The sequence below is a fragment of the Schistocerca serialis genome, chromosome 4 (assembly GCF_023864345.2).
Source record: "Schistocerca serialis cubense isolate TAMUIC-IGC-003099 chromosome 4, iqSchSeri2.2, whole genome shotgun sequence".
Lineage (NCBI taxonomy): Eukaryota > Metazoa > Arthropoda > Insecta > Orthoptera > Acrididae > Schistocerca > Schistocerca serialis.
Genome location: NC_064641.1, coordinates 267562511 through 267588178, shown reverse-complemented (window position 1 = coordinate 267588178; position 25668 = coordinate 267562511). Strand labels below are relative to the sequence as shown.

At 42.7% G+C, this 25668-nt stretch overlaps 1 protein-coding gene across 2 annotated transcripts in view; it reads right to left on the bottom strand.

The window, feature by feature from the left end:
* The window catches only part of LOC126474005 (putative lysozyme-like protein), a 161093-nt gene that overhangs the window by 98363 nt on the left and 37062 nt on the right, over window positions 1–25668 (bottom strand). For both annotated transcript variants that reach the window (XM_050101394.1, XM_050101393.1), the window contains exon 2: window positions 4799–4913. In XM_050101394.1, coding sequence (XP_049957351.1) covers window positions 4799–4912 — 114 coding nt within the window. In that variant the 5' untranslated portion in view covers window position 4913. The remainder of the gene's footprint in view (window positions 1–4798; window positions 4914–25668) is intronic.

Sequence of the window (25668 nt, the reverse complement as noted above, 5' to 3'; positions counted from 1 at the left end):
CTCTATTATGTACACTCACTGGACAAAAGATTAATCACACCCCTTAGAAGAGGTCGTTGCTCACGTTGGAGCGCATCGGATAGTGTAGATCCAGTATCAGGTGGTTATGTGACACTCGACCTCTAACGCAAGTCATGGAAATGGAGTTTTGTCGATGTGTCAGTCGGTTTGTATGGAACCAGCGCAATAAGGTGGGCCGACGTGGAGACGTGAAAGAATGGCAGAAAGGAGATAACGTGTTGTTCTTACCCAGAACCACACCGTGAATGAAGTTGCCCAATATGTTGGCGTATCAAGACGGAGCGTTCAGTGCGTCACAGAGGAAGACGTACCACTTGTGGCCATGTAACACAGGAACAGTGGTCGTAAAAATATCTAACTGACACGGTCTAGAGACGAATGTCACGCCAACGGGCATTGCTGATGTCAATCGATGCAGCTCCATCTCAACCAACTTGCGAGTTAACACTGTGAAGGGAAATGTATGCTTTGGGTGATTGGACTCGAGTACCTTGCGAAAGGCTGTTTCTCACAACACGGAAAGCTGACAGCAGCTGACTGGAGGTGGTGTGGTCCTACGATTAAAGGGTTTGACTGACTTCTAATGACGCGTCGAGTGCACTGACGGCTAAACTACACCGTGAGATAAGCTCTTCATTGGTAATAAGGAGCTTATCTCACGGTGTAGTTTAGCCTGGAGATGATTCTGTGAGGGCATAGGGATGGTTTACGTACCATGGGACCGCTTATTCGGATAAACGTGAACAGAAACCACCGGTCACGAAAACTGACAACGGCCGGGAGAGCGGTGTGCTGACCACATGCCCCTCCGTATCCGCATCCGGTGACGCCTCAGCGCTGAGGGTGACACGGCAGCCGGTAGCTACCGTTGGGACTTCAAGGCTCGTCCGGACGGTGTTTTTGTTTGTGAACGTAAACCGGGATGTTTATTTCAACATCTTCGAAGACTAAGTATCGCCCTTTCTTCTACATCTTCACAGTTAGTGTACTGTAGATAACCCCGTCTTACAAAATGATAACACAGGTATTTACAGGGCTGCAATAATACGATTCTAGTTCAATGAACGCTCAGGGACCTCGACTGAGTCGCTAAATTACTCGATTTCAATCCAATAGAAACTGTCTGGGAAGTCTGGAATAGCGCATAAAGCACAGGAATCAACAGCCCCGCAGTCTGTTGTGCCTGTGGGATCTAATTATCACAGAGTGTCTTCAGCTGTAATGGTATACCTGCGGAAACTTGTGGATTTTCTTACTGGCTGGACTGAGGCCGTTATCAGCATTAGAGGCCGCTATCAGCATTAGAATGGGTCAAATGGCTCTGAGCACTATGGGACTTAACATCTGCGGTCATCAGTCCCCTAGAACTTAGAACTACTTAAACCTTACTAACCTAAGGACATCACACACACCCATGCCCGAGGCAGGATTCGAACCTGCGACCGTAGCGGTCACACGGTTCCAGACTGAAGTGCCTAGAACCGCACGGCCACACCGGCCGGCTATCAGCATTAGAGGCGGCGTTACACGGTATTAGCGTCTCTCCTGGAGGTGACTAACCTTTTGTGCGCTGTATTTACGTGCAAATTTGGTCTAAATATTTTTTAAGTTTTTGCAAACAGCTACAAGTCGCAGTTGGCATTTTTTATTTACCGGTATAGCTCTTCAAATGAACGAGAGCATCATCAGAATATACAATTTAAAGCTGGCTGACAGCACTGAAAATTGCGTTCAGAGTTGGCTGACAGCTTTAAACATTAAACTAGTTGCACTGTAGTACTTAAACTTACGTTTAAAAAGTACAGTAGTAAATAGATGTCACTGACAGCGCCAAGATAAAATGACACCTAAAGACAAAATGATGCACATATGGAATGACATTTGAAAGTCTATCGGACTGATGGAGAGACTGATAGTCTCCTCAGTTTTTTGTGATGTTTAGTACCAAATTTTTGCTCCAGTTTGCGACATTATTTATTTTTGTCGCAGTTTAGAAAATTCTGTTACTGCGTTCATCTAAATGTGACCTATGAATCTACATAGCTACTAAATTAGTTACGCACGTGAGCGAAATGAAATTAGTGATACAAATCAGCCGGCCGCGGTGGCCGTGCGGTTCTAGGCGCTCCAGTCCGGAGCCGCGCTGTTGCTACGGTCGCAGGTTCGAATCCTGCCTCGGGCATGGGTATATGTGATGTCCTTAGGTTAGTTAGGTTTAAGTAGTTCTAAGTTCTAGGGGACTGATGACCATAGCAGTTGAGTCCCATAGTGCTCAGAGCCATTTGAACCATTTGATACAAATCAGTTGCAATTAGGTGTCACTTTTACAGCCATAGAACTAGTGAACCAGTGAAAAAAAAACAGGATTTATTATAGATGTTAAAGCAACAGTGAGGCAGACGGTTTGGAATATCACATACCTAAAAAAAGACAATGTTTTCCTAAATCTGAGAAGTAAGGAGATGAAAGATGACATCTCTGGTGACAAATAACACTGATCAGACTTTTTTTGTTAACTTTTCCGTAAAACGACAGTCACATGAGTGGGGCTGAACTTCTGAATCATTCAGAAATCATGTGTGATGACTGTGGTGACAGCACACAGAAGACAGACATCGTAACAGTCGACAAATCGTTGCGACAAGTTACTGTGAAGCGTCACACAGGAAGACAAGTCACCGTTAAAGAGTGATTGCACCGTTTCGACACGATTGTGGCGTAAGACCTACTCATGCCAGTCGGGTGTTGACAGCCAAGGAGAGTTCTTCACCCACTGACTTTCTCCTTTGGATCTAAGTGTTGGCTTACTTACTGGTAAATCTAGCGCTGAAGTTTTCCTTTCGCCTCTTACCCTGATTAAACAGTTGTGCTGCCATTAGTGAATACGCCATCCCGTCTCGAATCTCCTATTATTTTTGTTATTGCCGTGACAGCAACGAAGTTATAGTTGGAATGTGATAATTTAGTTCATTAAAAGGAACATCTTCCGTGTTTTGAAACTGTGACGGGGCTTTAGTGGCGATTACCAGTACAACTTTCACTGTCACTCAGAAAAGACACTGTTACCAGCGCAACGAAGCGCAAATGGCAACGGTGGTGTAGTATAAAGGCGGATAAAGATTGGAAGAGAACTTCGTTAAAAATCACTGAACTCTATGCTTTTCGTGTGAAAACTGTAGCCGGTATTAGTGCAAAACAACCGGTGACGCCATGTGTGATTTCAACTGTGATTTTTCTCGTTACAAGAGCGTTCACGAGTTGGTCCATTGATGACGCAACTTGTGAATAATTGCGTACCTTTCATCGGGGAGTAATCGATTGAGTAAACAGCATCCAACGAATTACTTTTTCTCCCTGCACTGTTTTCAGAAAAGAAGAACAGAAGGATATACTGTTTATGTTATTTGACTGACTAGAAGTTACACACTATTTGATGATACTGCTTTGGAACAAACTAAGTTTTTCAATAATCTTTGGATGTCAAAGTCATTATTTCACGAATTCATAGGCGACGAAAAAGAAGACATAGCGGAAATTCCCTCAGAAGTAAATAAATGTTCTTCAGCAGAAGAAAAGTTATTCTTCTGAGTTAAATGCCCAACAATCATCTTTTTTCGCCTGCTTGAGAAACTGCCAGATTCTGAGTAATAAAAGGACGTTGGTCGAGGAAGTCCACTAACTTGCCTCAGCCGTCCCATCACGTAATGAAAATGCAGCGGCGTGTCACTTTGGACAGGTGTTCCCTGAATGACACCTGCCTTGACGACAGCAGTCACCAGTTGTGGCGGAAACAGCCAGCAGCAGATGACAACGACAGTCGGCCCACAGACTGAACCGCGTCATCCGCCCCTATTTGGTGTGCCAGTAACTGCGTCATTAACGCGTGGTGTGTTAAAAGTGACAAGGTGTTTCTGTCCAATTTTTGGGGGAAGTTAGGACCAATTACCAGCTAATTTTTTTATATAGTTTATTTGTTCTTTTCAGTAAGCCTCATAAGGAAACGTATAGCTAGTTGCATGAGGGAAGAAAATATGAATGTGTATATTTCATTACCATTCCTTCTGTGTGTTGTGATATTAAATTTTAATGTACATAGGTTTGAATTATAATCGTTAAACACACACATTTCTTTATTGTCATAATGTGAGAATTTGTGTCAAGTCTGTTGTAGATACCGTATGAAACACATTGAGAAATGATTTTAAATGATTAAGACGGAGGGACATGTTGTGTGACACCTTAGTTAATCCTTGTACATATTAATGCAATAAAAAATCAGCACAGGGGTTATTTTTTTATTTTATTATGTCTTTATTACTAACTCTATTCGCAACATATTTTGCAGCCGTATCGACATCTGAAAAATTATATCATTGTACGATACATAGCTCAGGAGATATGCCATAAAGGCTGGGGTGCACGACAAACGGACTCTTCTTAAAAAGGAGCTGTTTTATGCATGGGAATTCGACTGTTTAAAGAATCGTCGAAGGGATTACTAGTTGTACATAAAATGGGAAAACGACGACTTGGGCGAAATATCGGAAGCACACTGTTATACTGGGAGGTGTTTCCAGCAAAGTCAGGGTATTTTACTTCCCTCTTTCATGTTGAAACTTGTTAACACTCCAGCCAAATGGCAGTATTCACGAAATGAAATAAACTTAAAAACAATAGAGATACGTGAGCAAGACGATACCAAATGTGTACTGCACATTGGACGTGGAGTTGCAGATTGCTGAACACTGCTGTCTGGTAAAAGAGTTAGCAGACTGACCTGTATATCCAGCGGCAGCTGCACCACTTCCTGCTGTTCCGGCGCCAGGGGCAGCGACGATACCAGCGAGACGACGCAGCCCGCGAGGCAAACGAGGAGGGGCAGCCGGCTCATGCTGAAACACAACAACACCAGTTGTAGCGCAACACAAGAATCATACATTGAAACTGTGGACATTGTAATATCAGGTGGCAGTTGTTTTCAGTTAATTATCGTGTATCTACGGGATACTTTGGCTTGTACCTTGTACACCGTTTTCTTGTTGTATGGGCGTAGTGACGGAAAGGGAACAGTAACTCACACTGCCTCACTATGCGTACAGCATCGACAGTGAGAAAACCACAAAGCTTCTCATTTGCCTACAGTGGCTGTTCAAAATAAGCATTGCAATTGAAAATCTCGCCATATATGAAATCCATTACGCAATAAGATTTTGGTGGCATAAAATTTCAAATTTGTTTATATTCTTCGTTAAATTTAAACTGTGTACGGATCAAATGTGATGAGTGAAAGTACTGTACATCAATTTATTTAGATCGTACAATATTCGTTGGCACTCCTGCAGAATAGCAATTTGAAATGTAAGTCGATTGCAGCAGCACTTATTCCGGCTTGCGAGTACGTTGGTGGACATCGATAAGGCAGCATGGAAGCAGACAAGTATGGGCAGCGTTGGAGGGACGAAGTGACTGCTTTAGAAATTCACATGAGATTAAGAGCCATATTTGGGGAAAAAATGGTTCAAATGGCTCTGAGCACTATGGGACCTAACATCTGAAGTGATCAGTTCCCTAGAACTTAGAACTACTTAAACCTAACTAACCTAAGGACATCACACACATCCATGTCCGAGGCAGGATTCGAACCTGCGATCGCAGCGGTCGCGCGGTTCTAGACTGAGGCGCCTAGAACCGCTCGGCCACATCGGCCGGCTATTTGGGGAAACAGCACCAAGCTGCAGACCCGTGTTTCGTGGAGTATTAGAGCTCAGGGTGGCGTGGACTGTGCCGAAAAAAAAAGAAAAAAGAAAAGAAAAAACCGTACTGGAAGACTTTCCTAAGAAGTCACAGCCGGAATTACTAGTGCAGAAACAAATAACGACTGTGTTGTAGGATCACAAAGGGATAGTGCTGGTTGATTGGCTTCATCCCGAGACGATCCTCAACAGCGATCGTTTATTGTAGTTCACTGCGGCAACTCCGCCGTCTGATTCAACAACGCCGTCGCGGGAAACGGGCCGTGGCGTTCTGCTCCAACACGATAGTGGGCGACCACATGCCACTCGCCAGGACATTGCCACCGCCAACGAACTAGGATTTGTCGTGCTGCTGGGTCCTCCACATTAATCGAATCTGTTCCCTAGTGACTATGCGCAACTCGATGCAGTGAAAGACGTCTTGCGGGATAAGTAGTTCACTTCCAACGAAGAACTTCATGCAGTTGTCCACCACTGGCGCCGGAATACCCGCAAAGAATGGTGTTTTACACAAATACAGATGCCGTCAGAGTGAAGGCAAAAATGCACAGATATTGGCAGGGAATGCCTGTTTTATAATCTGTATCTGATTTTTCAGTAAATGGTTTCTGTGAACACGGAAAAATTGTAGTGTTCATTAATTTTGAACACTCCAAGTATATAAGAACAGAATGAGAAAATCAACTGTCCATTTATACTCAGTAACGAACTGGTGAAGAATGTTAACCAGAAAAAAGCGTGTAAACCTTCATGTCACGATATTTCAACTGTCATCTGACGGAACTTGGACAGATGACGGAACGTTTCACATTGCTTTGTACGTGGTCGGGACTAAACGATTACGGTACTACAAGTACTGTGCTTGAATTGCAGAACTTCTTTCTCAAAGTTCTCCAAGCGTACAACCTTAACTACGACGTAATTCTTTTTGTTAAGTAAATTCCAGTCCGATTCATAATATTGACATGCTGAGATAGTGCTTCAAAAAATAGAAAAAAATTGGAACCTGAACTGTACGTGAAAAGTCGGATGTCCTAAAAAAATTACATCGTTTCTTCTTTTTCTCCTTGTCCCTGGCCTTATCCCGCATCTGCACGCTGCACGGGGGTCGACATGTTATTCTGGATGTCAGCGGTAGAGGGTGGCCGGATGCCCTTGCCGGGCCTCATCGCATCCTCGCTCGCGTGAACACTTCCTTTCACACGCAGAGAGAGTTGCGTGCATGGTGTACAGGAAGTCGCTGATCCTCCGCGGCTGTGTCGTGAGGTCGCGCTCGACGACATCGACCTTGCTGCCAACAGGCGGCGAAAACGGCGCTTCGCGGTCAGCCAGGAAAAGGGAAACGGACTGGCTGGCAGCCGCGAGACGAAGCAATGAGCCGCCCGCTGGCCGGCTGGTGCCTCGGAACGCCCTTGGCCTACACACGAACGGTGCCGCCAGCAAGGCAAGGCTCTTCTGCGGATTCTTGCGTAACCGACACACGTCTGTGCGACGGCAGAGGTCAGCCAAGGTGTTATCCGCAAACTCGACAGCTGGGGGGAAACCACTGGAGGAACATGCTGCTCATTACATACAAATTTTGCGCGCAAAGCTTCTGTGTAATGTTAGCAGTAACGTAATCGGAGTCTTTCAGTTTTGTCGTAGAACACTGTTAATAGGTCATTAGCAAATACAAGTACATAATGTGTACGGAAAGTTGGGCACAAGAAATGAAAGAAAATTTCTTGAACATGATATAGGCAAGTTTTGCAGGAGAAATTGGCATACGACAGTGTAAAAAACGTGTAATTAAACAAATTCTGGTACTGAAGATACGCATAGGTAAAAAATATCGCCGACAGCACAAAAACGGTTAATGGGGGGTGTGGCTACCCTGAGCTGTTTCGGATTGTCGACGGTGGTCTAACATTTTCTCTTTGTGGTGGTCCATGTTTTCAATTGCCAGTGGATCTTACTCCTGAGAAACTGTCAGACAGTGTGTCGCAGAGGTGTGACGAGACGTATTGACTGAAAGATAAAATTGTTCCTCAGCTACCTCTTCTTTAAGTTCTTTTATTTGTTTTACTGACGATTTCGGCCGTCAGGAAATTATCAAACACATGAACTGTGTGTAAGCAAGTTACCTCATGACAAATACACTCCCTGACAAAAAAAAAGTGAAGCACCCAGAAAATGTCAGTACAGCTTTATATACGTAAAGAACACTGACAGGTATGTAAATGGTTAAAGTCGGAATACTCTATGCCACGTAGAGCAATCATCAGAGGGCATTTATGTTGTTCATGATGAGCACTATTACCAGGGGAGTGATCAGCATCCAATATTGACTGAAGGATGCGGAGATCCTGCGTACTCGTACGATACAGCATTATCAGCACTTGAGAGAATTTGGAAGGGATCTAATTGTGAGTCTCCATTTAGCCACCCTACCGAATGGTATAACATGCATATTTGTGGGGCATTCAGGTGTGACAGTGGCCCAGTGCTGGATTGCATGGGAACGCGAGGGCAGGCATACTCGTCTCATAATCACATATTGATAACCGTCATGTTGTTCAAAAGGTTCAAATGGCTCTGAGCACTATGGGACTTAACATCTGAGGTCATCCGTCCCATAGAACTTAGAACTACTTAAACCTAACTAACCTAAGGACATCATACTCATCCATGCCCGAGGCGCCGGCCCATGTGGCCGAGCGGTTCTAGGCGCTTCAGTCTGGAACCGCGCGACCGCTACGGTCGCAGGTTCGAATCCTGCCTCGGTCATGGATGTGTGTGATGTCCTTAGGTTAGTTAGGTTTAAGTAGTTCTAAGTTCTAGGGGACTGATGACCTCAGATGTTAAGTCCCATAGTGCTCAGAGCCATTTGAACCATTTTTGAAGCATGCCCGAGGCAGGATTCGAACCTGCGACCGTGGTGCTCGCGCGATTCCAGACTGAAGCGCCTAGAACCGCTAGGCCACACCGGCCGGCCGTCGTGTTCTGCACCAAACATAACGTAACTCATTCTTGTCTGCGCCCGCCGCAGGAAAACAAGTCATGGACTCCCTGCAGCATTCTATGTCATCTAGCACCGCTGGTCGGAGACTGGAGCAGTCGGGCTATAGATTTATCGTCACAGTTGTAGACTGCCGTTAACGTCAAAACACAAAAGGCTGCGTTTGGAGTGCTGGCGTGACCAGGAAGAACGGACTGTTGATGAATCGAGTCGCACTGTGTTCAGCGATGAATCGCGGTTCTGGAAAACCCCGGGCGAATCTCGTCGTCGAGTGCGATGGCGATCTGGGGAGAGGTCTGATTCACTCTTCTAGAATTTTGGAGAGGCACAGGGGAGGTACTCCCGACGTGATAGTGTGGCGAGCTATCGATTATGACCTCGGTTCGCGGGTGGTAGTGATTGAGGGAACACTGACATTACAACGGTACGTCACGGAAATCAACATGACAATGCTCATCCACGCACGGCACTTGCTTCCGTGAGCTGCCTACGTGATACTGAGATGGCCAGCAAGATCCCTAGATCCATCCCTCACAGAACGTGTGCGAGACCAGCTCAGGCATCAACTCCATTCCAGTTCAAGTATTAAGGATATCGAGGACCGTAGCTTTGGCACTCTAGACAACCGACGGACTCAGTGCGTGCATTCAGGTGAGAGGGCGTGCAACTTTATATTGATAAAAAGGCTCAATACTGTCAAGTTCTTTATAAGTTCGACTCGTTTTTCTAATTACTGATATAACCTCACATACCCTCTCATCCCGTAAAGTTACTTTTCTTCCACCTCTTCTGGGTACTTAACTTTTGTGTCAGGTGGCATATTTGTGAAAAATACACAAAAATTTTGCCATAGTGGGACTTGCTTCCTCAGAGTTCGTTTGATATTGGTTTAGCGGTTGAAACCTTCAGTGACAATAAAATGACCCATAAAATCTTTCAGAACATTTATATTGCCTAAGGAGCAGCAAGCAATAAAACTGAGTTGCATTTAGCCAAACGTCAAGCTCTACAATGAGTCAGGTCGCCACCTATACGCATGGGAGAGCTGTGTCTACGGAGGTAAATGCATTGCAGTGATTTCAGCAGCCGACGACCGACTCAAGGCGTAATGCCCTTCCCATGATTTTTGACCACCTAGTGTATTTCCTGTGACACTGAACTGTCGCCAGAGGCTTGAAATGATGTTTTGTGTTAGGTTCTGATAACCATAAGTGAATGTGCGCGTTGACTTCCACACATATAGTTTCGGCAGATATGTCATTCTATCTTGTCTGTGTTTTTTCACTTTAACAAGGAGCTCTCTTTGACACTTTTACGTACTTTTTATTTGAGTGGTATGCACGGTTCCAGTGGCAGGTTTCTTCTGAACTGCTAAGAAAATTAAGGTTTAATCTTACATATAAAAAAGAGTTAAGCTCCCTGATGAACCCATCGGCACCGACCGACCGCCGTGTCGTCATCTGTTGTATGGAGGGGCGTGGGATCAGCACACAGCTCCTCCGGCTTTCTTGACCTTGGACCTCTGCTTCTCTTTGAAATAGCTACTCAATTGGCCTCGCGAGGCTGAGTTTACTCCGGTCCTGTCCCCCCTCCAGTAAAAAATCCTTGGTAATACCGGGTATCGTACCTGCGTCCTTCGCACAGCAGTCATACTCGGTGGTCACCGAGCGATTGAGTTGGGAAACATCGCATATAACTCTGCTAAAAAAAGACATAACACTATCATTTTGTACTCATATTAAAAATGAAGGAAGTTTATAGTAGTGCTGTCACGACATTCATGGCGGCCGTATGTCGCGAAATTTGCACAAACAAAGCAAACCTTCGATTTTCGGCTTTACGGGGTACCCCGTGTTCCCAAATGGGGTAGTATATAAGAGACATTATCCAATAAGAGTGAACCAAGGGTTGTTTTGAAGAGAGGTATGTATGTTAAAACTCATTGTGAGTTCCATGTGTATGTCTCATACTCTCAGAAGAGATGCAAGGCTGTGAACTTGCAAAAGCTTGAAAATTCCTCGAAAATTCGGAAATAAACCATTTGTTTCACTGAAACGACGGGTGCGGCGGACTTTGTAAATTTGGCTGAGCAGAGATCAGAGAGAGTATTAAGTTTACACAGTGCACGCTGTCACACTTGCTGTATCTGCCAATTGTCACCGAAACGCTTTAATTTAGGAAATGAAAAAGTTGTTCCCTATCCATCAGCGAAGAGAGAGGTGAATTGCGTTTTGTCTGAGCTACGAAACTCTTAATTCGAAGCGAAACCTATACAAGGGAAAGCTGCTTCGTTATGTAAGGGAGGCAGTTCCTTTGGAGACATTAGCCTTCGGCTGTTGTTGGAGAACCCAGAGTCGCTAATTAAGATTCCTTTAACTGTCGAGAAGATCTCTTTGTGCTTCGGATAGTGTGACACTTTTAAATATCTGAAGAAGTGAAGTGCTTATTACCGACGGATTATTAGGTAAACTGAACTAGAATGGAATAGGGCGTCAGCAATAATCGTTGCGAAAAGTCTCGGTATTCACAGAGGTAATGGGAAACGTAGATCGGACTAGTGGTTTGAACGCTACTCCAGGCGAGTACCTTCAACAGTGCGCACATCTCAAAACTGATATTTCTGAAACTGCTCGTTGCTGATTTATATTGTCAACGTAACGTTGACGATCACCAAATACATAAGAGGAACTCTGGAAATTTTTGAGGTGGCGAAACAACAAAGGCGAGCTCTACAACTCAACTCATCCACCAGTCCATGTGTCTTTCCTTGCGTAAAAGTTACAGAAAACTACACATGAAGTGTTATGGATGACTCAGTTCAACAAGAAACTGGGAATACAGCCTGTCGTGGATGTCCAGGGTATTCTAGTTATTAGGAAGCTCTGCAACGCACAGGAGGAGTCCCGCCCTCTACTGGTGCAGAAGCTGCTGTCACGATCCTGGTGGTCAGATTTGCTTCTCGTGATCACTTTGGTGTAAGGGACTCTTAGTCTCCAGTGGCTCGTTAGGGAGTAATAATGTAATTATGATTCATTCAGTTTGTTACTACAATTATCTTTGTTTCTGTGAACACAATTTCACAGTAAAGAAAATGTCTGTAAGGTACAACACAAAAAAAGAAGGAAAACACGGTTCGTAGTAGGCTGTGTCATTACTTATTAATTGTGCCATCGGCCTATTTCGACATTTATGTCATTATCATCGTGGGACACATTGTAATATCAGTACATACTTTGTAAAAACTTACAAGGCGTAATAACAATGTTATTATAAACATGACATAGTCTTTACTTCTGCTTACCTGTTCCTGCGTATCACGTCATGTATTACATTAGACGTGGCACATAATTAAAGTTTCTGTTCCGCACTTGAGACCACATTTTACATTATCCATACCTATCATTAGTTGCGAATGAAACCATGTAATGACATTTAAATGACCACAAGACAATACATTTAAGCTGTAGCCACTATGCACTCGTTATGCAAACTGACAGTCACAATCATCTCTTACTCTGGTCTATGTTGTCAGAGACCTACTTCACACATAACATCCTCGACTCTCGACTACGGCATGTCAGAGGGCTTAAATGTCTTCGATGGCGCAACATATAGTACGTTCCAAAATAAGGAAACAGATGGTTCGATTGAGATACACTAACGTTTGTAACCAGATACACGTAGTTCAATATGCCGTACATAGAACACGGAAAAACGGAAATTCTGTCATATTCAGGCTAAAAAATTCTGTCAGCTTTACATCCAAGACTGATAGCTTTACTATCAAAATGTTTAAGTTGCGCTGATCTAAATTACAATAAAAATACGTTAAAATATTTACAATAGAAAGTCATATCACTGCATACCTGTTGCTAAATAAATCCCCGTTTGAACACCAGTAAAATAGTTACGTGTATATAAGTATTAAATATTCTGAGGGAAGATTGGGGGAGGGGGCAGGTTGGAGGGGAAGATTGGTTCAAATGGCTCTGAGCACTACGGGACTTAACATCTGAGGTCATCAGTCCCCTAGAACTTAGAACTGCTTCAACCTAACTAACCTAAGGACATCCATGCCCGAGGCAGGATTCGAACCTACGACGTAGCAGTCGCGCGGTTCCGGACTGAAGCGCCTAGAACCGCTTGGCCACCGCGGCCGGCTTTGGAGGGAAAGAATAAGAATCTACATAGATATGACAGATTTCAGGTAATGTACACGTAAACAACAAAAACATGGAGCCCTCCCTTTCCCTGTTATGCTTGTATAGATTAATTTCCTTCATATTGACACTCTGCTCTTATTTTACTACCAGATATGTATTTTAGAAAACCTACTTTTAGGAAAATGCAGGATTTAATTCATGTCGCTATGTGATTTTACGTTTTAAGTATCTTTTTTTAATGCTCCTTTTATGAATAGCTGTTTTATATCTGTGTTGAGAGTAATACTTCACGTAAATCACCGACTATGTATTGCTATAAATATGTAGTAGAGTTCTAGAGACATGTGCCGCTTATGTAAAGCTTATAGCCATCCTCGTCTGCATACAAGATGTACAATGTATACATAAATGCATAATCATACCGGTAACTATTTTACGAGTGTTCAAAAGTGGATTTATTTAGCAATAGGTATGCAGAGATATGTCTTTATGTTGTAAACATTCAATTTAATGTCATTATAATTTAGATCAGCGCAATTTGGATATTATGATAGTAACGCTATTCTGTTTTGGATGTAAAACTGACAATGTTTTGCTTGAATATAATGAAATTTTAGTTTTTCTGTGTGCTATGTACAGCATTTTGAACTTTATGTATCTGGTTGCAGACGTTTGTTTCTCTTAACTGACTCATTTGTTTTCCTGTTTTGGACTGTAAGATATGTTGATCTTTTCTGGCGCGTGAAAGCAGATATTTATGCACTCTGACATGTCGTAGACGAGAGTCAGCGGTGTTATGTGTGAAGTATGTCTGTGACAACATTGAGTAACAGGTGATCGTAACTGTCAGTTTACTTGGCGAGTGGCTATAGTTTACATGTATCGTCATGTGGACATGTAAATGTAATGACATGGTTTACTTCACATATGGTGGTAGATATGGACTATGTAAAAATGTGGCGTCTAATGTGATACATCATGTGATGTGCATTCACGTGCAAGTAGGGGTAAATGCTTGTGTCATTTCTATAACAAGATTGTTATTATTTTTTGTAGGTTTTTACGTAGTACTGATGTTTCAATGTGTTTCACGTTGGTATGCCCTGTTTTAGGTGCTTGACGTAAGTATCTAAATCGGCCCATATTACAATGAATAAGTAATAATACAGCCTGCCACTGACCATTTTTTCTTCACAAATTTTCTAGGGGCTGTGGCTACACAGGAGCAAAATTATAATAAGAGACAGAATAATGAAACAACCCTCAGAAAGATTAAAAGATCAAAAAGTGCTGTGATGTGGTTGCCGTAGGTGTGGGAGTAGCTCAGTATACCGCCCATGTGCCTCTCTTGTATTGCATTCATTGAAGCAATACCCGAGGTGCGAAATCGCCACCTCTTTGTTGGTAAACCTTTTTATGCTGCTGTCTGTCGCTACTAGCGCTGCCGGGAAAACAAACCCGAGAGAGAACTTGAGGACCTCGAGAGAAGTGGGTGTTACTGTGGTCTACAGCTAGTATCGTTAGTGAATGAAACAAGTTTGTTTCCATATAAGGGGCACGGCGCAGGACATTGACATCTCCAGAGATTTTCAGTGCAATAAATACACAAAGACAAATGGGGCAAAGAAAAAAAAAAAAAAAAAAAAGAAATTTAACTCCCCTGAAACCAGCCGCGGGACACCACGTGTCCTGTACACCGAAATACTCATAAAATGGGTGTGAACAACCTTAAAATGTCGTCAGTAGTGTTTGTATTCAGCCTGTATAGTTAACTTGTTATTTTGGCTGGAGTATGTGACTTAGGCATGATGTAGTGTGGACAGGCACTAGTGACAAAGCCAAGCGGTGTTGTGTCCTTGTGAGACACTGAAAGGACGAAACTGCCGTATGAGCGGCTGTCATGCGGCACGCTTTCTGGGAAGTCGGCGCTCCACCACGATGTCTTCGTGAACAATGCCACGCTCTCAAGCAGCGTATCACTTACTGCTGCTCGCTTCTCTAAATCTAATTTTTTTAGTCTTAGCAAGTCAGCACTACTAGTTTTCTGCGATCTTAGATTCTGCATATATACGTACAGTTACATGTTACTGATACTCTGAAAATCACAGCAACATGTAAAGCACGTTATGGGGTACTTTTAATCACCATGTTTTTAGAGTTTCAGCGTGTTAAGGTTTCTTTCCGTTTAATTCACAAAAAGAAGCATGAGATGGATGACAACTTATGCCCCTTTTTGAGAGCAATAAGTCTTGCCACGAGTTCGTTTCATCGGGCGTTTTACAGCTTCAGGAGGAATGACTTGGGGCCACATGCGGCATCTTTCGTTACAAACTGCCAGTACCTCAGGCACTTGTAGAGACTGACGCCACACCTTTCTGGAGACTAAACTTTGTGCAATATAACTTCTGACCACATTTCATGCAATCGTTAAAGCTTTCTTCGTGGTACTGTAGGTAATGGTCCTTCCACGACATCGACAGACAACTGACAAGCATGAAAAAGTCACTGGGCTATCTGTGAGGGATTTTCTGTCGCAGTCAGTAAGAACTGACAGTACATTCAGTGTTAAGTAGCCTGTGAAGCAACTAGAACGCCTCTTGCTGACGAGTTGCCAGAATCTAGATACAAAAATCATGTTTGTATTAATGGAAGACGCAGTTTCGCTCTACATAGCTTTATTGACAAACTTAGCCACTAACTACTGTGGTCAAGAAACTAATGTTGTTCAAATGTGTATGAATTCCCACGAGACCAACTGCTGAGGTCATCGATCCATAGACTTACACACTACTGAAACTGAACACCCATGCCCGAGGGAGGACTAGAACCTCCGGCGGGGGTGGTTGCGCAGTCCGTGACTCAAACCGCGCGTCCAGTCCGCGCGGCTAACTAATGTTGAAGTAAACTGATACAGATTGCCGTATCGACAGCCACATTTGGCTATTACCAGTCCATTGTCAGGACTGCTTATACAGAATTTTGTGATGGAGGCTAGAAGCTTCAGAACACAGAAAAGTGGCTACTGTGTAGCCTGTTGTTACTACACACACTCTACGAAGATTTTCTGTGAGGTGGTTGGCAGGAGTATCTGGCAATAGAAATCGAATGACATCAACTGGCGTTGATTCCTGTCAGCTGCGAACTTTAGCAAGCAAGTACTACGTCAATGAAAGAACGAGCGACTCGCCGAGTTCACGATCAATAAAATATTATGTAGAACTGAGTATAATCATAGTTATTGACATAGACGACGTCAAACAGAGTTGCCTATAGTTTGATGAAGTAAGGGTCCACAGCTTGAACATGGCAAATGCCGTGTACGGCTACCAGTATATTTATTAGTTGCGTTTGCAATTTGGACGGTAATCGTTTCCAAGCACGGGTATTTAGTATTTGTAATCCACTAGCCAAACAAAGCAACACAAGTGACATATTTCACACATAACTTTCTTTTCATCGGCAAAAGTTGGTTTTCTCATCAGAAAATCATTTCAAGCGATTTTTTTTGGCTTTTAATGTTGCAACTGCTAACGTGTGCTACGGAAATGAAAATGACAAACCATCATCACAATTAAATTATGTACTGATGACCATACGAGATATCGGTACTCAGTGTTGCCTGCTAATTATAACTGGTAGCGACCGAGATGAAATCAGTCCCGGTCGACCACATTCGTTTTCCATCGATTCAGCTACTTACATTGCGCGTATGGTACTGAGATATCGCTTAACGCTCTATCCTGACTCACAGTACAGACTCCACGACTATTATACTTTATTTATCGTCTCTTAACTCATAGAATCATTTGTCATAGCATTATATTCTGAACCATGACATTTTTAACTGTTCTTCTGCATGTTTTGTACAACTCTCACGCTTAGCTCTCATTGAACTGACGTGATACCGGTGATGCGATTTCAAAAAAATGGCTCTGAGCACTATGGGACTCAACTGCTGAGGTCATTAGTCCCCTAGAACTTAGAACTAGTTAAACCTAACTAACCTAAGGACATCACAAACATCCATGCCCGAGGCAGGATTCGAACCTGCGACCGTAGCGGTCTTGCGGTTCCAGACTGCAGCGCCTTTAACCGCACGGCCACTTCAGCCGGCGTAATGCGATTTGTTGATACATTGGAAATACCTGTATCTGATACTTTCTAAATAGTTTACTCACAGTTTTACCACCAATCCGAAAATACTTCATGAATTAGAGGTTACCAGGTGAGACGGTAGAGGGAAACAACTGCAGGGTCTTTCATTGAGGAAATACGTGTTTAGCAAAAGGTAAATAGGTACATACGTATCAGAAAAAGAGTGAGACGCAATGGGAACAATGGCGCATAATTCGAGATAGAAATTATGTATTAACCATCGTGTGCTACATAATTTGATACAGTGTGATCTGAATCCATATTGCAAAGTCTTTCCATCCCTGAGCATTGATATTCACAGCGAACGCATAAGAGAGGTTCGTTGAACTTGGAAATAATCACAGGATTCTCTCAGATGGTTTGAAGCACCGTGAGCTAAGGGTAGTACAATTTTTCCTGATCTCCTACGGTATTAATTTTAACTCATAAATGGTGACACATTTCACAATTACAGGCAATGGGGGGAGAATCTGGAGACCTATTTCGCTCACGCAGCAAGTGCAGACACTCTTGAGAAACCCGCAGATCGTATGTTAACGTGAGCGACACTCGGCACGCTCAGGCCAGCTGTTACCTGTCGTCCTTGCTGAAACGAGGCGAGTGCCTTGCTGAACTTTCTCATAATTAAAGCGACCCGTTTCACGCTTTTCCGCCCATACTGGAGTGTTAGCCCCATTTTAATGCACCGAGGGTTTGTCCTGCACTTAGCAGAATGAAGCTGCTAATGGCAATGTGTATCGACTAGAGTTGTAAAACTACTGTAGGCTATGGCACTTTTCGTCAGTTAGGATCGTACCGCATTACCTGTGCGTTAGGTGTGTTGCATACCTATCAGGCGTTACCTTATTTCGATTGCCTTGTTTGCGTATGTATAACTTACGGAACATTTTTGTTCTACATAGTTATCCTCCTGTCTCTTACTTAAAAATAAGCGGTATTTGTAACAAAGTTGACACTGTCACTGTTTAATTCTGCTTGTATTCGAAAATTGATCTGTGATGTGGAACAAAGGGACAGTGTAGTAAAAATAAAGAAATGAGTACAAAATAACAACAACAATTATATATATTCTTTTACGTTTGTGCATGAAACTGTACTTGCATCAAAAGTAATTGCTTTGGTTTCATAGAAATGCAGAAGTAACGCGTTCAACTAATTTTTATCACCTACAAAATGCAGCTTATATTTTTTTAAGGATATAAACCACTCAGTTGACTAACACTAAACGATATGAGGCTGCTTTATGTGCAAAACTAACAAACAAGCAAGCAAAAAAGAAAGAGAGTTTGTCAGCTCCCAGTTTCTCCACACATTCATTTATGTTTCTTTCCCTACCAATACTACTGGTAATCCTACCATTTACTACGTCATTTATGTACCGCACCAAAACTTCCGAACCATAGTTTTGGTAGAGATCAACTCTAGGACTGACTTAAATGCACACTTTAATGAGTGACTGGCAACTTATTTGTTCTTATGGGGAGCGCTCAGACCAGATAACCGAGATTAACATTGTGGAGTGAATGTTTAGTATCATGCTTATGTTGCTGATGACTACTGCAGGATGAGGGAGACATTGCAGCACAGCAGAAAAGGACAAACGGCCACCACACTTAACATTCCTGTCTGGTGGATGGCTTCATAAGGCATTTCAGCGTAAATTTTGTAGCAGGCACGGATCCAGGATTCAGTGTAGGAGCAGAGGATAACTGTTTCTCCATTGTCCCCCCTCGCCCGTCCCATCAAATATAGTTCGCCGTCATCCACCACGTTTAACATGCCACAGGTATACAGAATTTTAGCAATAATAGTTATAAAACGTATAAGACGTTAAACCACAACCAGCGGGTACACTAATACTGCCACACATATTTGGTTTCAGACTGCTGGGAACTTTGTAAAAGTAGGTCAGAAATTAACGTTGTGGAGTGGGCGTCAACATCCCACAACGCTCTGTAGTGAAAAAATTTGGAAATTGCAATTTTTTGAACCATATGCGGACTGATTTCATTCAATAATCATAATATAGGTTAGCTACAATTTCTCTGGATCAGGTCACTTGGTGAGTGGAGCAACCGCAGATGAAGAAATAGCCGCAAGAACTGCCGTGGGAAAATTTATTAATCTCCTACTGATTCACAACTACTGTAGTTTCGTGACTGTAAAGTCACGTCCTCAGGTGCTAAACAACTGACCTAAAGTACACACAAATAAATCTTTTGTACACCTTCATAGGCAAAACTATGAGACGAAGTTTTAGTTATATCATAAGCATGAAAATAACAACTTGTTTGGACGTGAAAGTCATCCCTTAAAGAAACATTGATGTCCCATATCCTCATGCTGATCGTAACTCAAAAACGCAACGGTCAAAAACTGGACGATGGACTACATGCGAGATGCAACCAAGAACAAGCAGGGATACTAAGGATGCAGGAGGCACATAATTGTAAGTATCAGTTTGTCCACACAGTTAGTATAAGGGGAATTTACATGATTTTAATCAGCAAGTTTTCTGTATCAGTGTGTCGTTGGACAGATGTTCTCCTACGTTCCCTGCTGGCGGCTACTTCTAATTTTAATTTAGATTAAACTGGCACTCCAGCGTGTCTTGTCATTATCGTGGCTACGATTTAGTGAGCTGGGAGCACCATCCCGCGCATGCGTGACTGGGCGGTATTTCCATATGTTACTCCCGAGCTGATTGTATATACGGGGTGTTTATAAATGAGTATCGGGGTTTTAACGCTTTATAATATTTATTATATTAAACTTACAGTTATAAGTGATACGCCAAATGAAAGAGCAACTCAAACAGTTTTACCAAGAACCTTATAAATGTTCAATGTGAGCACTGTTTGTCACACGGCCCACATCAAGTCTATAGCCGAGTTCTTCCCAAACGTTGATAAGCGTGTCTTCAGTGATTGTAGCAACAGCTGCTTCAATCCGGTTTCTTAATTCAGGGACGTCTGCTGGTAGCGGAGGCACGTACACACGATCCTTGATGAAGGCCCAAAGGAAAAAATCGCAAGGCGTTAGGTGGGGTGAACGTGGAGGCCATGCAAAGCAAGCCCTGTCATTGGGTCCCTTGTGGCCTATCCAGCGCTTGGATAGAATGAAGTTGAACCAATCGCGTACATCGCTATGCCAGTGAGGTGGTGTCACACAAAAGTGTTCGAGGTGGTTTTTCATTTGACATATCATTTATAACTGTAAGTTTAATGTAATAAATATTATAAAGCGTTAAAACTCCGATATTCGTTGATAAACACCCTGTACTACGTTACCGGCAGAGCCTCGCGCACTTCCTCTCACCGCTGCTTGTGTAAGCACTATTTATTACTCCTGTTTTGTTAATGTATTGTCAACAGCCCTTTCGTAATCATTATTTATTTCCGGGATTATTTATAATTTGATTGCGTTTTTAGTGTCCCCAATTTTTCTAGGTTACTTGTAGCAAGTAGTCCACTCTCAAGTTCGAGGCGGTTGCTTTTTTACTCCATTATCAACATGAGGATAGGGGACTATATGTTTCATTGAGGGACGGCTTCCATATCTACAGAGGTCCATTGTCTTCCTTTCTTATTTACAATGTAATTAAAATTTTGTCAAGTGGTTTAGGTTAAAAAAGGGTTTTGCATCTTATTTAGGTGAATTTTTTGACACCTGGGGACGTGACATTATACTGATGAAACTAGTTGTGACCCAATAGGAGGTGAAAAAATCTTCTCAAGGCAGCTGTTGCGGTTATTTATTATAGAAATGGATTCTCTAGAGAAGATGGGAACGTGGCTCAAAAATGGTTCAAATGCCTCTGAGCACTATGGGACTTAACATCTGAGGTCATCAGCCCCTAGAACTTAGAACCACTTAAATCTAACTAACCTACGGACAACACACACATCCATGCCCGAGGCAGGATTCGAACCTGCGACTGTAGCGGTCGCGCGGTTCCGACTGAAGCGCCTAGAACCGCTCGGCCACACCGGCCGACCAGGAACGTGGCTTCGATGATCGGATAACTACGTGCAGTGACAATATGTGATTAGAACAGAGACTCGTCTATATAGTTTTGATTTGACGTTATTAATCAGCTAAGTTACCTCTGTGCAGACCCAGAAAGAAATGTAATATACATGGCACAGGGAATGAAGAAAATCACAGAAAATAATCGCAAAGTCGTTGCTTTCGTAAACTGTCCTGGTAGTTTGTGCATTTGCCGTTAACCAGAGCAAATGGTTCAAATGGCTCTGAGCACTATGGGACTTAACATCTATGGTCATCAGTCCCCTAGAACTTAGAACTACTTAAACCTAACTAACCTAAGGACAGCACACAACACCCAGTCATCACGAGGCAGAGAAAATCCCTGACCCCACCGGGAATCGAACCTGGGAACCTGGGCGTGGGAAGCGAGAACCCTATCGCACCAACCAGAACAATCGGAACATATGAGAACTATTATTATATCATACTAACAGGAGAAAGATTTGTATAAATACGGTGGTGTTTTGCTAAAGACGAACGACGCCTTTGAAGCTTTTGAATGCACAGATTTCGTTCACTTGTGCCTTTACATCCAGTGATAATAAGCACAATGCGATGTGGTCATATGCTGTACTCTGAACTAAGCAAAGATGACGTTTCCACAAATACACCCGATAATATAGGTATAATCCTCAGAATCTAGCAGAGGAAGGAATAATATAACAAATGTGTCTGTTATAGGGATTTGTATTTTTAACTGACATCAAGCCTAATCTAAAATATTCACATTTAAAGTTCCTCTATATAGAAACACCTGTGATCCAAGGACAGTTATTGACATGCCATGATCCAGTGTTTCACCATAGACCTGTTACATACAACTATTGCCGTAAATGGAAATGCGGTTTCGTATTCGACGTTATCTGCTTATAACTCTGAATCTGAAATCCGGCTGTTGTAGAATCTGTGACGGCGAAACCAACTGAAATTGTTAAGCGTCGTGGCCTGGTCGCTGCGGATGCGACAGATGGACGGCGGGGGGCGACAGCGCAGCGACACGTGGGCGGCGCGGCCACCGGCCGCCGGCGCGACTTTCTCCTGCGCGGCTGTGACGCCACTATAGTTTGGCGGAGCGTGTCTCAGCTCTTGCGTCATGTCGCGGGCAAGTTATTGCCCGAAATAGTGCCTCTACAAGTCTGTGCAGGAGGGGACAGGAACAGAGCGCGAAAGGTGGTGGGGAGGAAGGCACTTTTAACAACTTTTACCTTATGTCTTGACCACACTTTTATTTTTTCATCAACCTTACGAGTTTCGACTTTTCGTCCTTTTCAAAGGCAACGCTATGTCAGTCATATAAAAACATTAGATACATTGTATCACTATTGATAATTGTCTCGTGCTCGATAATGTTGACGTGGTACTATGTATCTAATGTTTTTATATGAATGACATAGCGATGCCTTTGAAAATAACGAAAGTAGAAATGTGTAAGGTTGATGAAAAATAAAAGTGTGATCAAGACATAAGTAAAAGTTATTAAAATTGCATCCAGATGACCGCGTCTTCTCACAGCATGTTCATGAAAATTTCAGAGGAGGAGTGCGTTACAAAAGTATCCGAAATCTGATACACACACCATTCCCATATATTTGCACAGTGTATAAAACTGTAAACGGATGTTTTTCGAAATTTTAACACCTAACAAGATTCGATGAGACACCGATGAGGAATTAACGTGTACCTTTAGCGTAAAGTTCATGCTGAAATGAATGATATATTGATGTATACCTAAAACAAAATTGGAGTGTTATGTGTATGTACTTCAGTACAAAGGAATAAGGAAAAGAATGACAGCGAAATGATGTCCCTGTATATATTAAACATATTTTTCTAAGTTCACAAACAAAGACGGCTGTTTGGAAAAGCTGAAAAGACACAACGACATCAGGTGACGTACATTACGGTTACAGGAAAGCTCAACGACAATATTCTGAAGCGTAATACATACACAGGCGTGGATACGCACACCATTCAGAAACTAGCAAATACGAGATGATACGATCTAGAAAGTCTCAAAGGCAATGACTCTTCAGATCAGCAATCCGATAGAGGGTAGTTCAGCGATGAATTAATGGAAAATGCTAAGCGCAGAATAAGCTATTACAGGTATAAGAGGCTATAAAAGTGATGGAAAGATGAAGAAATATTGGAACTTATGGGAGAAAGAAGGGATCACAAGATAAGGACAAATACAACGAGGAAAATCATCATGTGAAGGGGAAAGGTTACATAAAAACCTTAAATTGAGAAAAGAATGGCTATATTGTACTGTGAATATGACAATTACGTCCTAATTCTGAAATGAAAAGGTTGTGGTGTTAACAGTTCATTCGCAGACGGAGAAACAATTGTTTAGCACAGAGGATAAAAGAAATTTGAGAAATTTCATACGCCGTACAATAATTGTATTGAATTATGAGAGAGTAGATTGATGTGAAAGAAATAGAAGAGCCTATAAGGCGGTGTCCTCTGAAAGGGAACTGAAAGTTTATTTAAAAAAGGGACAGTAAGTTTAGATGAAAAACCTTAGAACTGTATGTGAGAAGAATACTTTTATATTATAACAGTTTCCGTAGCCTATGAATCAATACGTGCATTATAAAATGTTCATGCTATTAGTTCGATCACATTACTGAAGCAAAAATGAACATATAAACGTAAGACCTATTGTGATTTTAATAAAAATCTTCAGCATATAAGACAGCCCCATGTTGTGAACAAAATTAAGTTTTCTGCTACTGTTACATGCAGCCTATATCAAAAATTTGTTTGATTTACATCACGAGCTGTTCATATAGTGTAAAGAACTGTATTGAAACAGGTTCACATTGCGAGACCCTCCCTGAATTTCATGTCATGTGAACAAGTAAAAAACTCGAGGGAAAACTGGTCGCCGATGAGGTCGTCGACTTCACAAATGTTGAAGGTACCCCAGAAGCAACCCAGATCCGATGGCTGGTACCTCAAAAAGCAAAGCGGGAAACGTACGAGAATTGCCCAGAAAGTAAATCACCGCATTTTTCTTCAACAATTCGTTATTGAACATAATGAGAATCACACACACGAAAGAATGGTGTTTTATATACACACCCTATTGTTTCATGTAATCTCCATCCCGTTTTATGGCCTTCCTCCAGCGCGGAACAAGGGCGCGTGTGCCCTGTCGGTAACAGTCCTTGTCCTGATGGCGGAGTCAGTGCGTCACTGTGTGAATCACTTCCTGATCGTTCTCAGAATGTCTTCCACGAATGGCATCCTTTAATGGCCTAAACAAGTGCAAGTACGAGGGGACTAGGCTAGGGCTGTAGGGTGGATGGGGTAACACTGTCCAACCCTGTTTTGCTATGTGTTCAGCTGTCCTCAGACTTGTGTGCGGCTGAGCGTTATCGTATTGCAGCAAAACATCTCCTGGGTTGCTGTGGCGCCGAAGTCGCAGGAAGCGCGTCTTGAGTTTTGTTAATGTGGTGACGTATGCTTCTGAATTAATGGTACCGCCTCTTGGCATCACATCAATGAGATTCACACCTTCACAGTCCCAGAACACATTGATCATGACCTTACTTGCGAAAGCAGTTGCTTTGAATTGTTTCTTCTGTGGGGAGGTGGAATGGTGCCATTGCGTCTACTGTCGTTTTGTTTCGGGCTCAAAATGGTGAATCCAGGTTTCATCATCTGTCACAACCAGGGACAAGAAGGCCTCTCCCTCAACTTCAGAACGTTGCAACAAATCAAGATAAATGATTTTTTTTCTGTGCGATTTGTTATCCACCGTTAGAGACCGCGAGACCCCTCTGGCACACACTTCTGAATATCCAAGAGAGCGGATAATTACATCAACACATCCTTTGCTGATTGATAGATGCAGCCCCAACTGCCGAGTCGTAATGCGTCTGTTCTCGCGAATGAAATCAGCGCGCTGCAACATGTTAGGTGTGACAGCCGTGGATGATCTCCCCTACAGAAGCAAATCGTGGAGCTCGGCCGAACCGCCTTCTGATGACTTCACCCTCTGTGCCGACAGCAGATACTCCATAGACTTTGCACAAACGTTTGTGATTCTTCCCCATAGTTTCTCTCTCTGCGGTGAGAAATTCAATGACGGCACGTTGTTTGTGACGTACATCACCTACAGACGCCAATTTGAAACTGTCCTGCAGCTACACTATCGTTCGGAAGTGACGGAAACTTGGTGCGCTTTTCAAATAATACATACGTAACGTCTAGAATTTGTAGCAATGCTTTCGGCTGAGAAAAAAATGCGATGCATTACTTTTTGGGCAACCCTCGTAGATGAGGTTTGTCGCCACAGACTTTGTTAGATAACGAAAAGTAAAATAATATATTTGGCATTCTGGATAGAAACTTGTGACAGATGATACTGAAATAGAAAATATTTTGAGAACGCCGAAACGCTTAGTAAGTGAGAGAGCGACGTGGATTAAATCATTCCAGAATGAGAGTACATCCTTACACTCCATGGGGAATCTTGACTTTTGCGGCTCCAGAGTCCCTGGAGACCGCGAGAAAA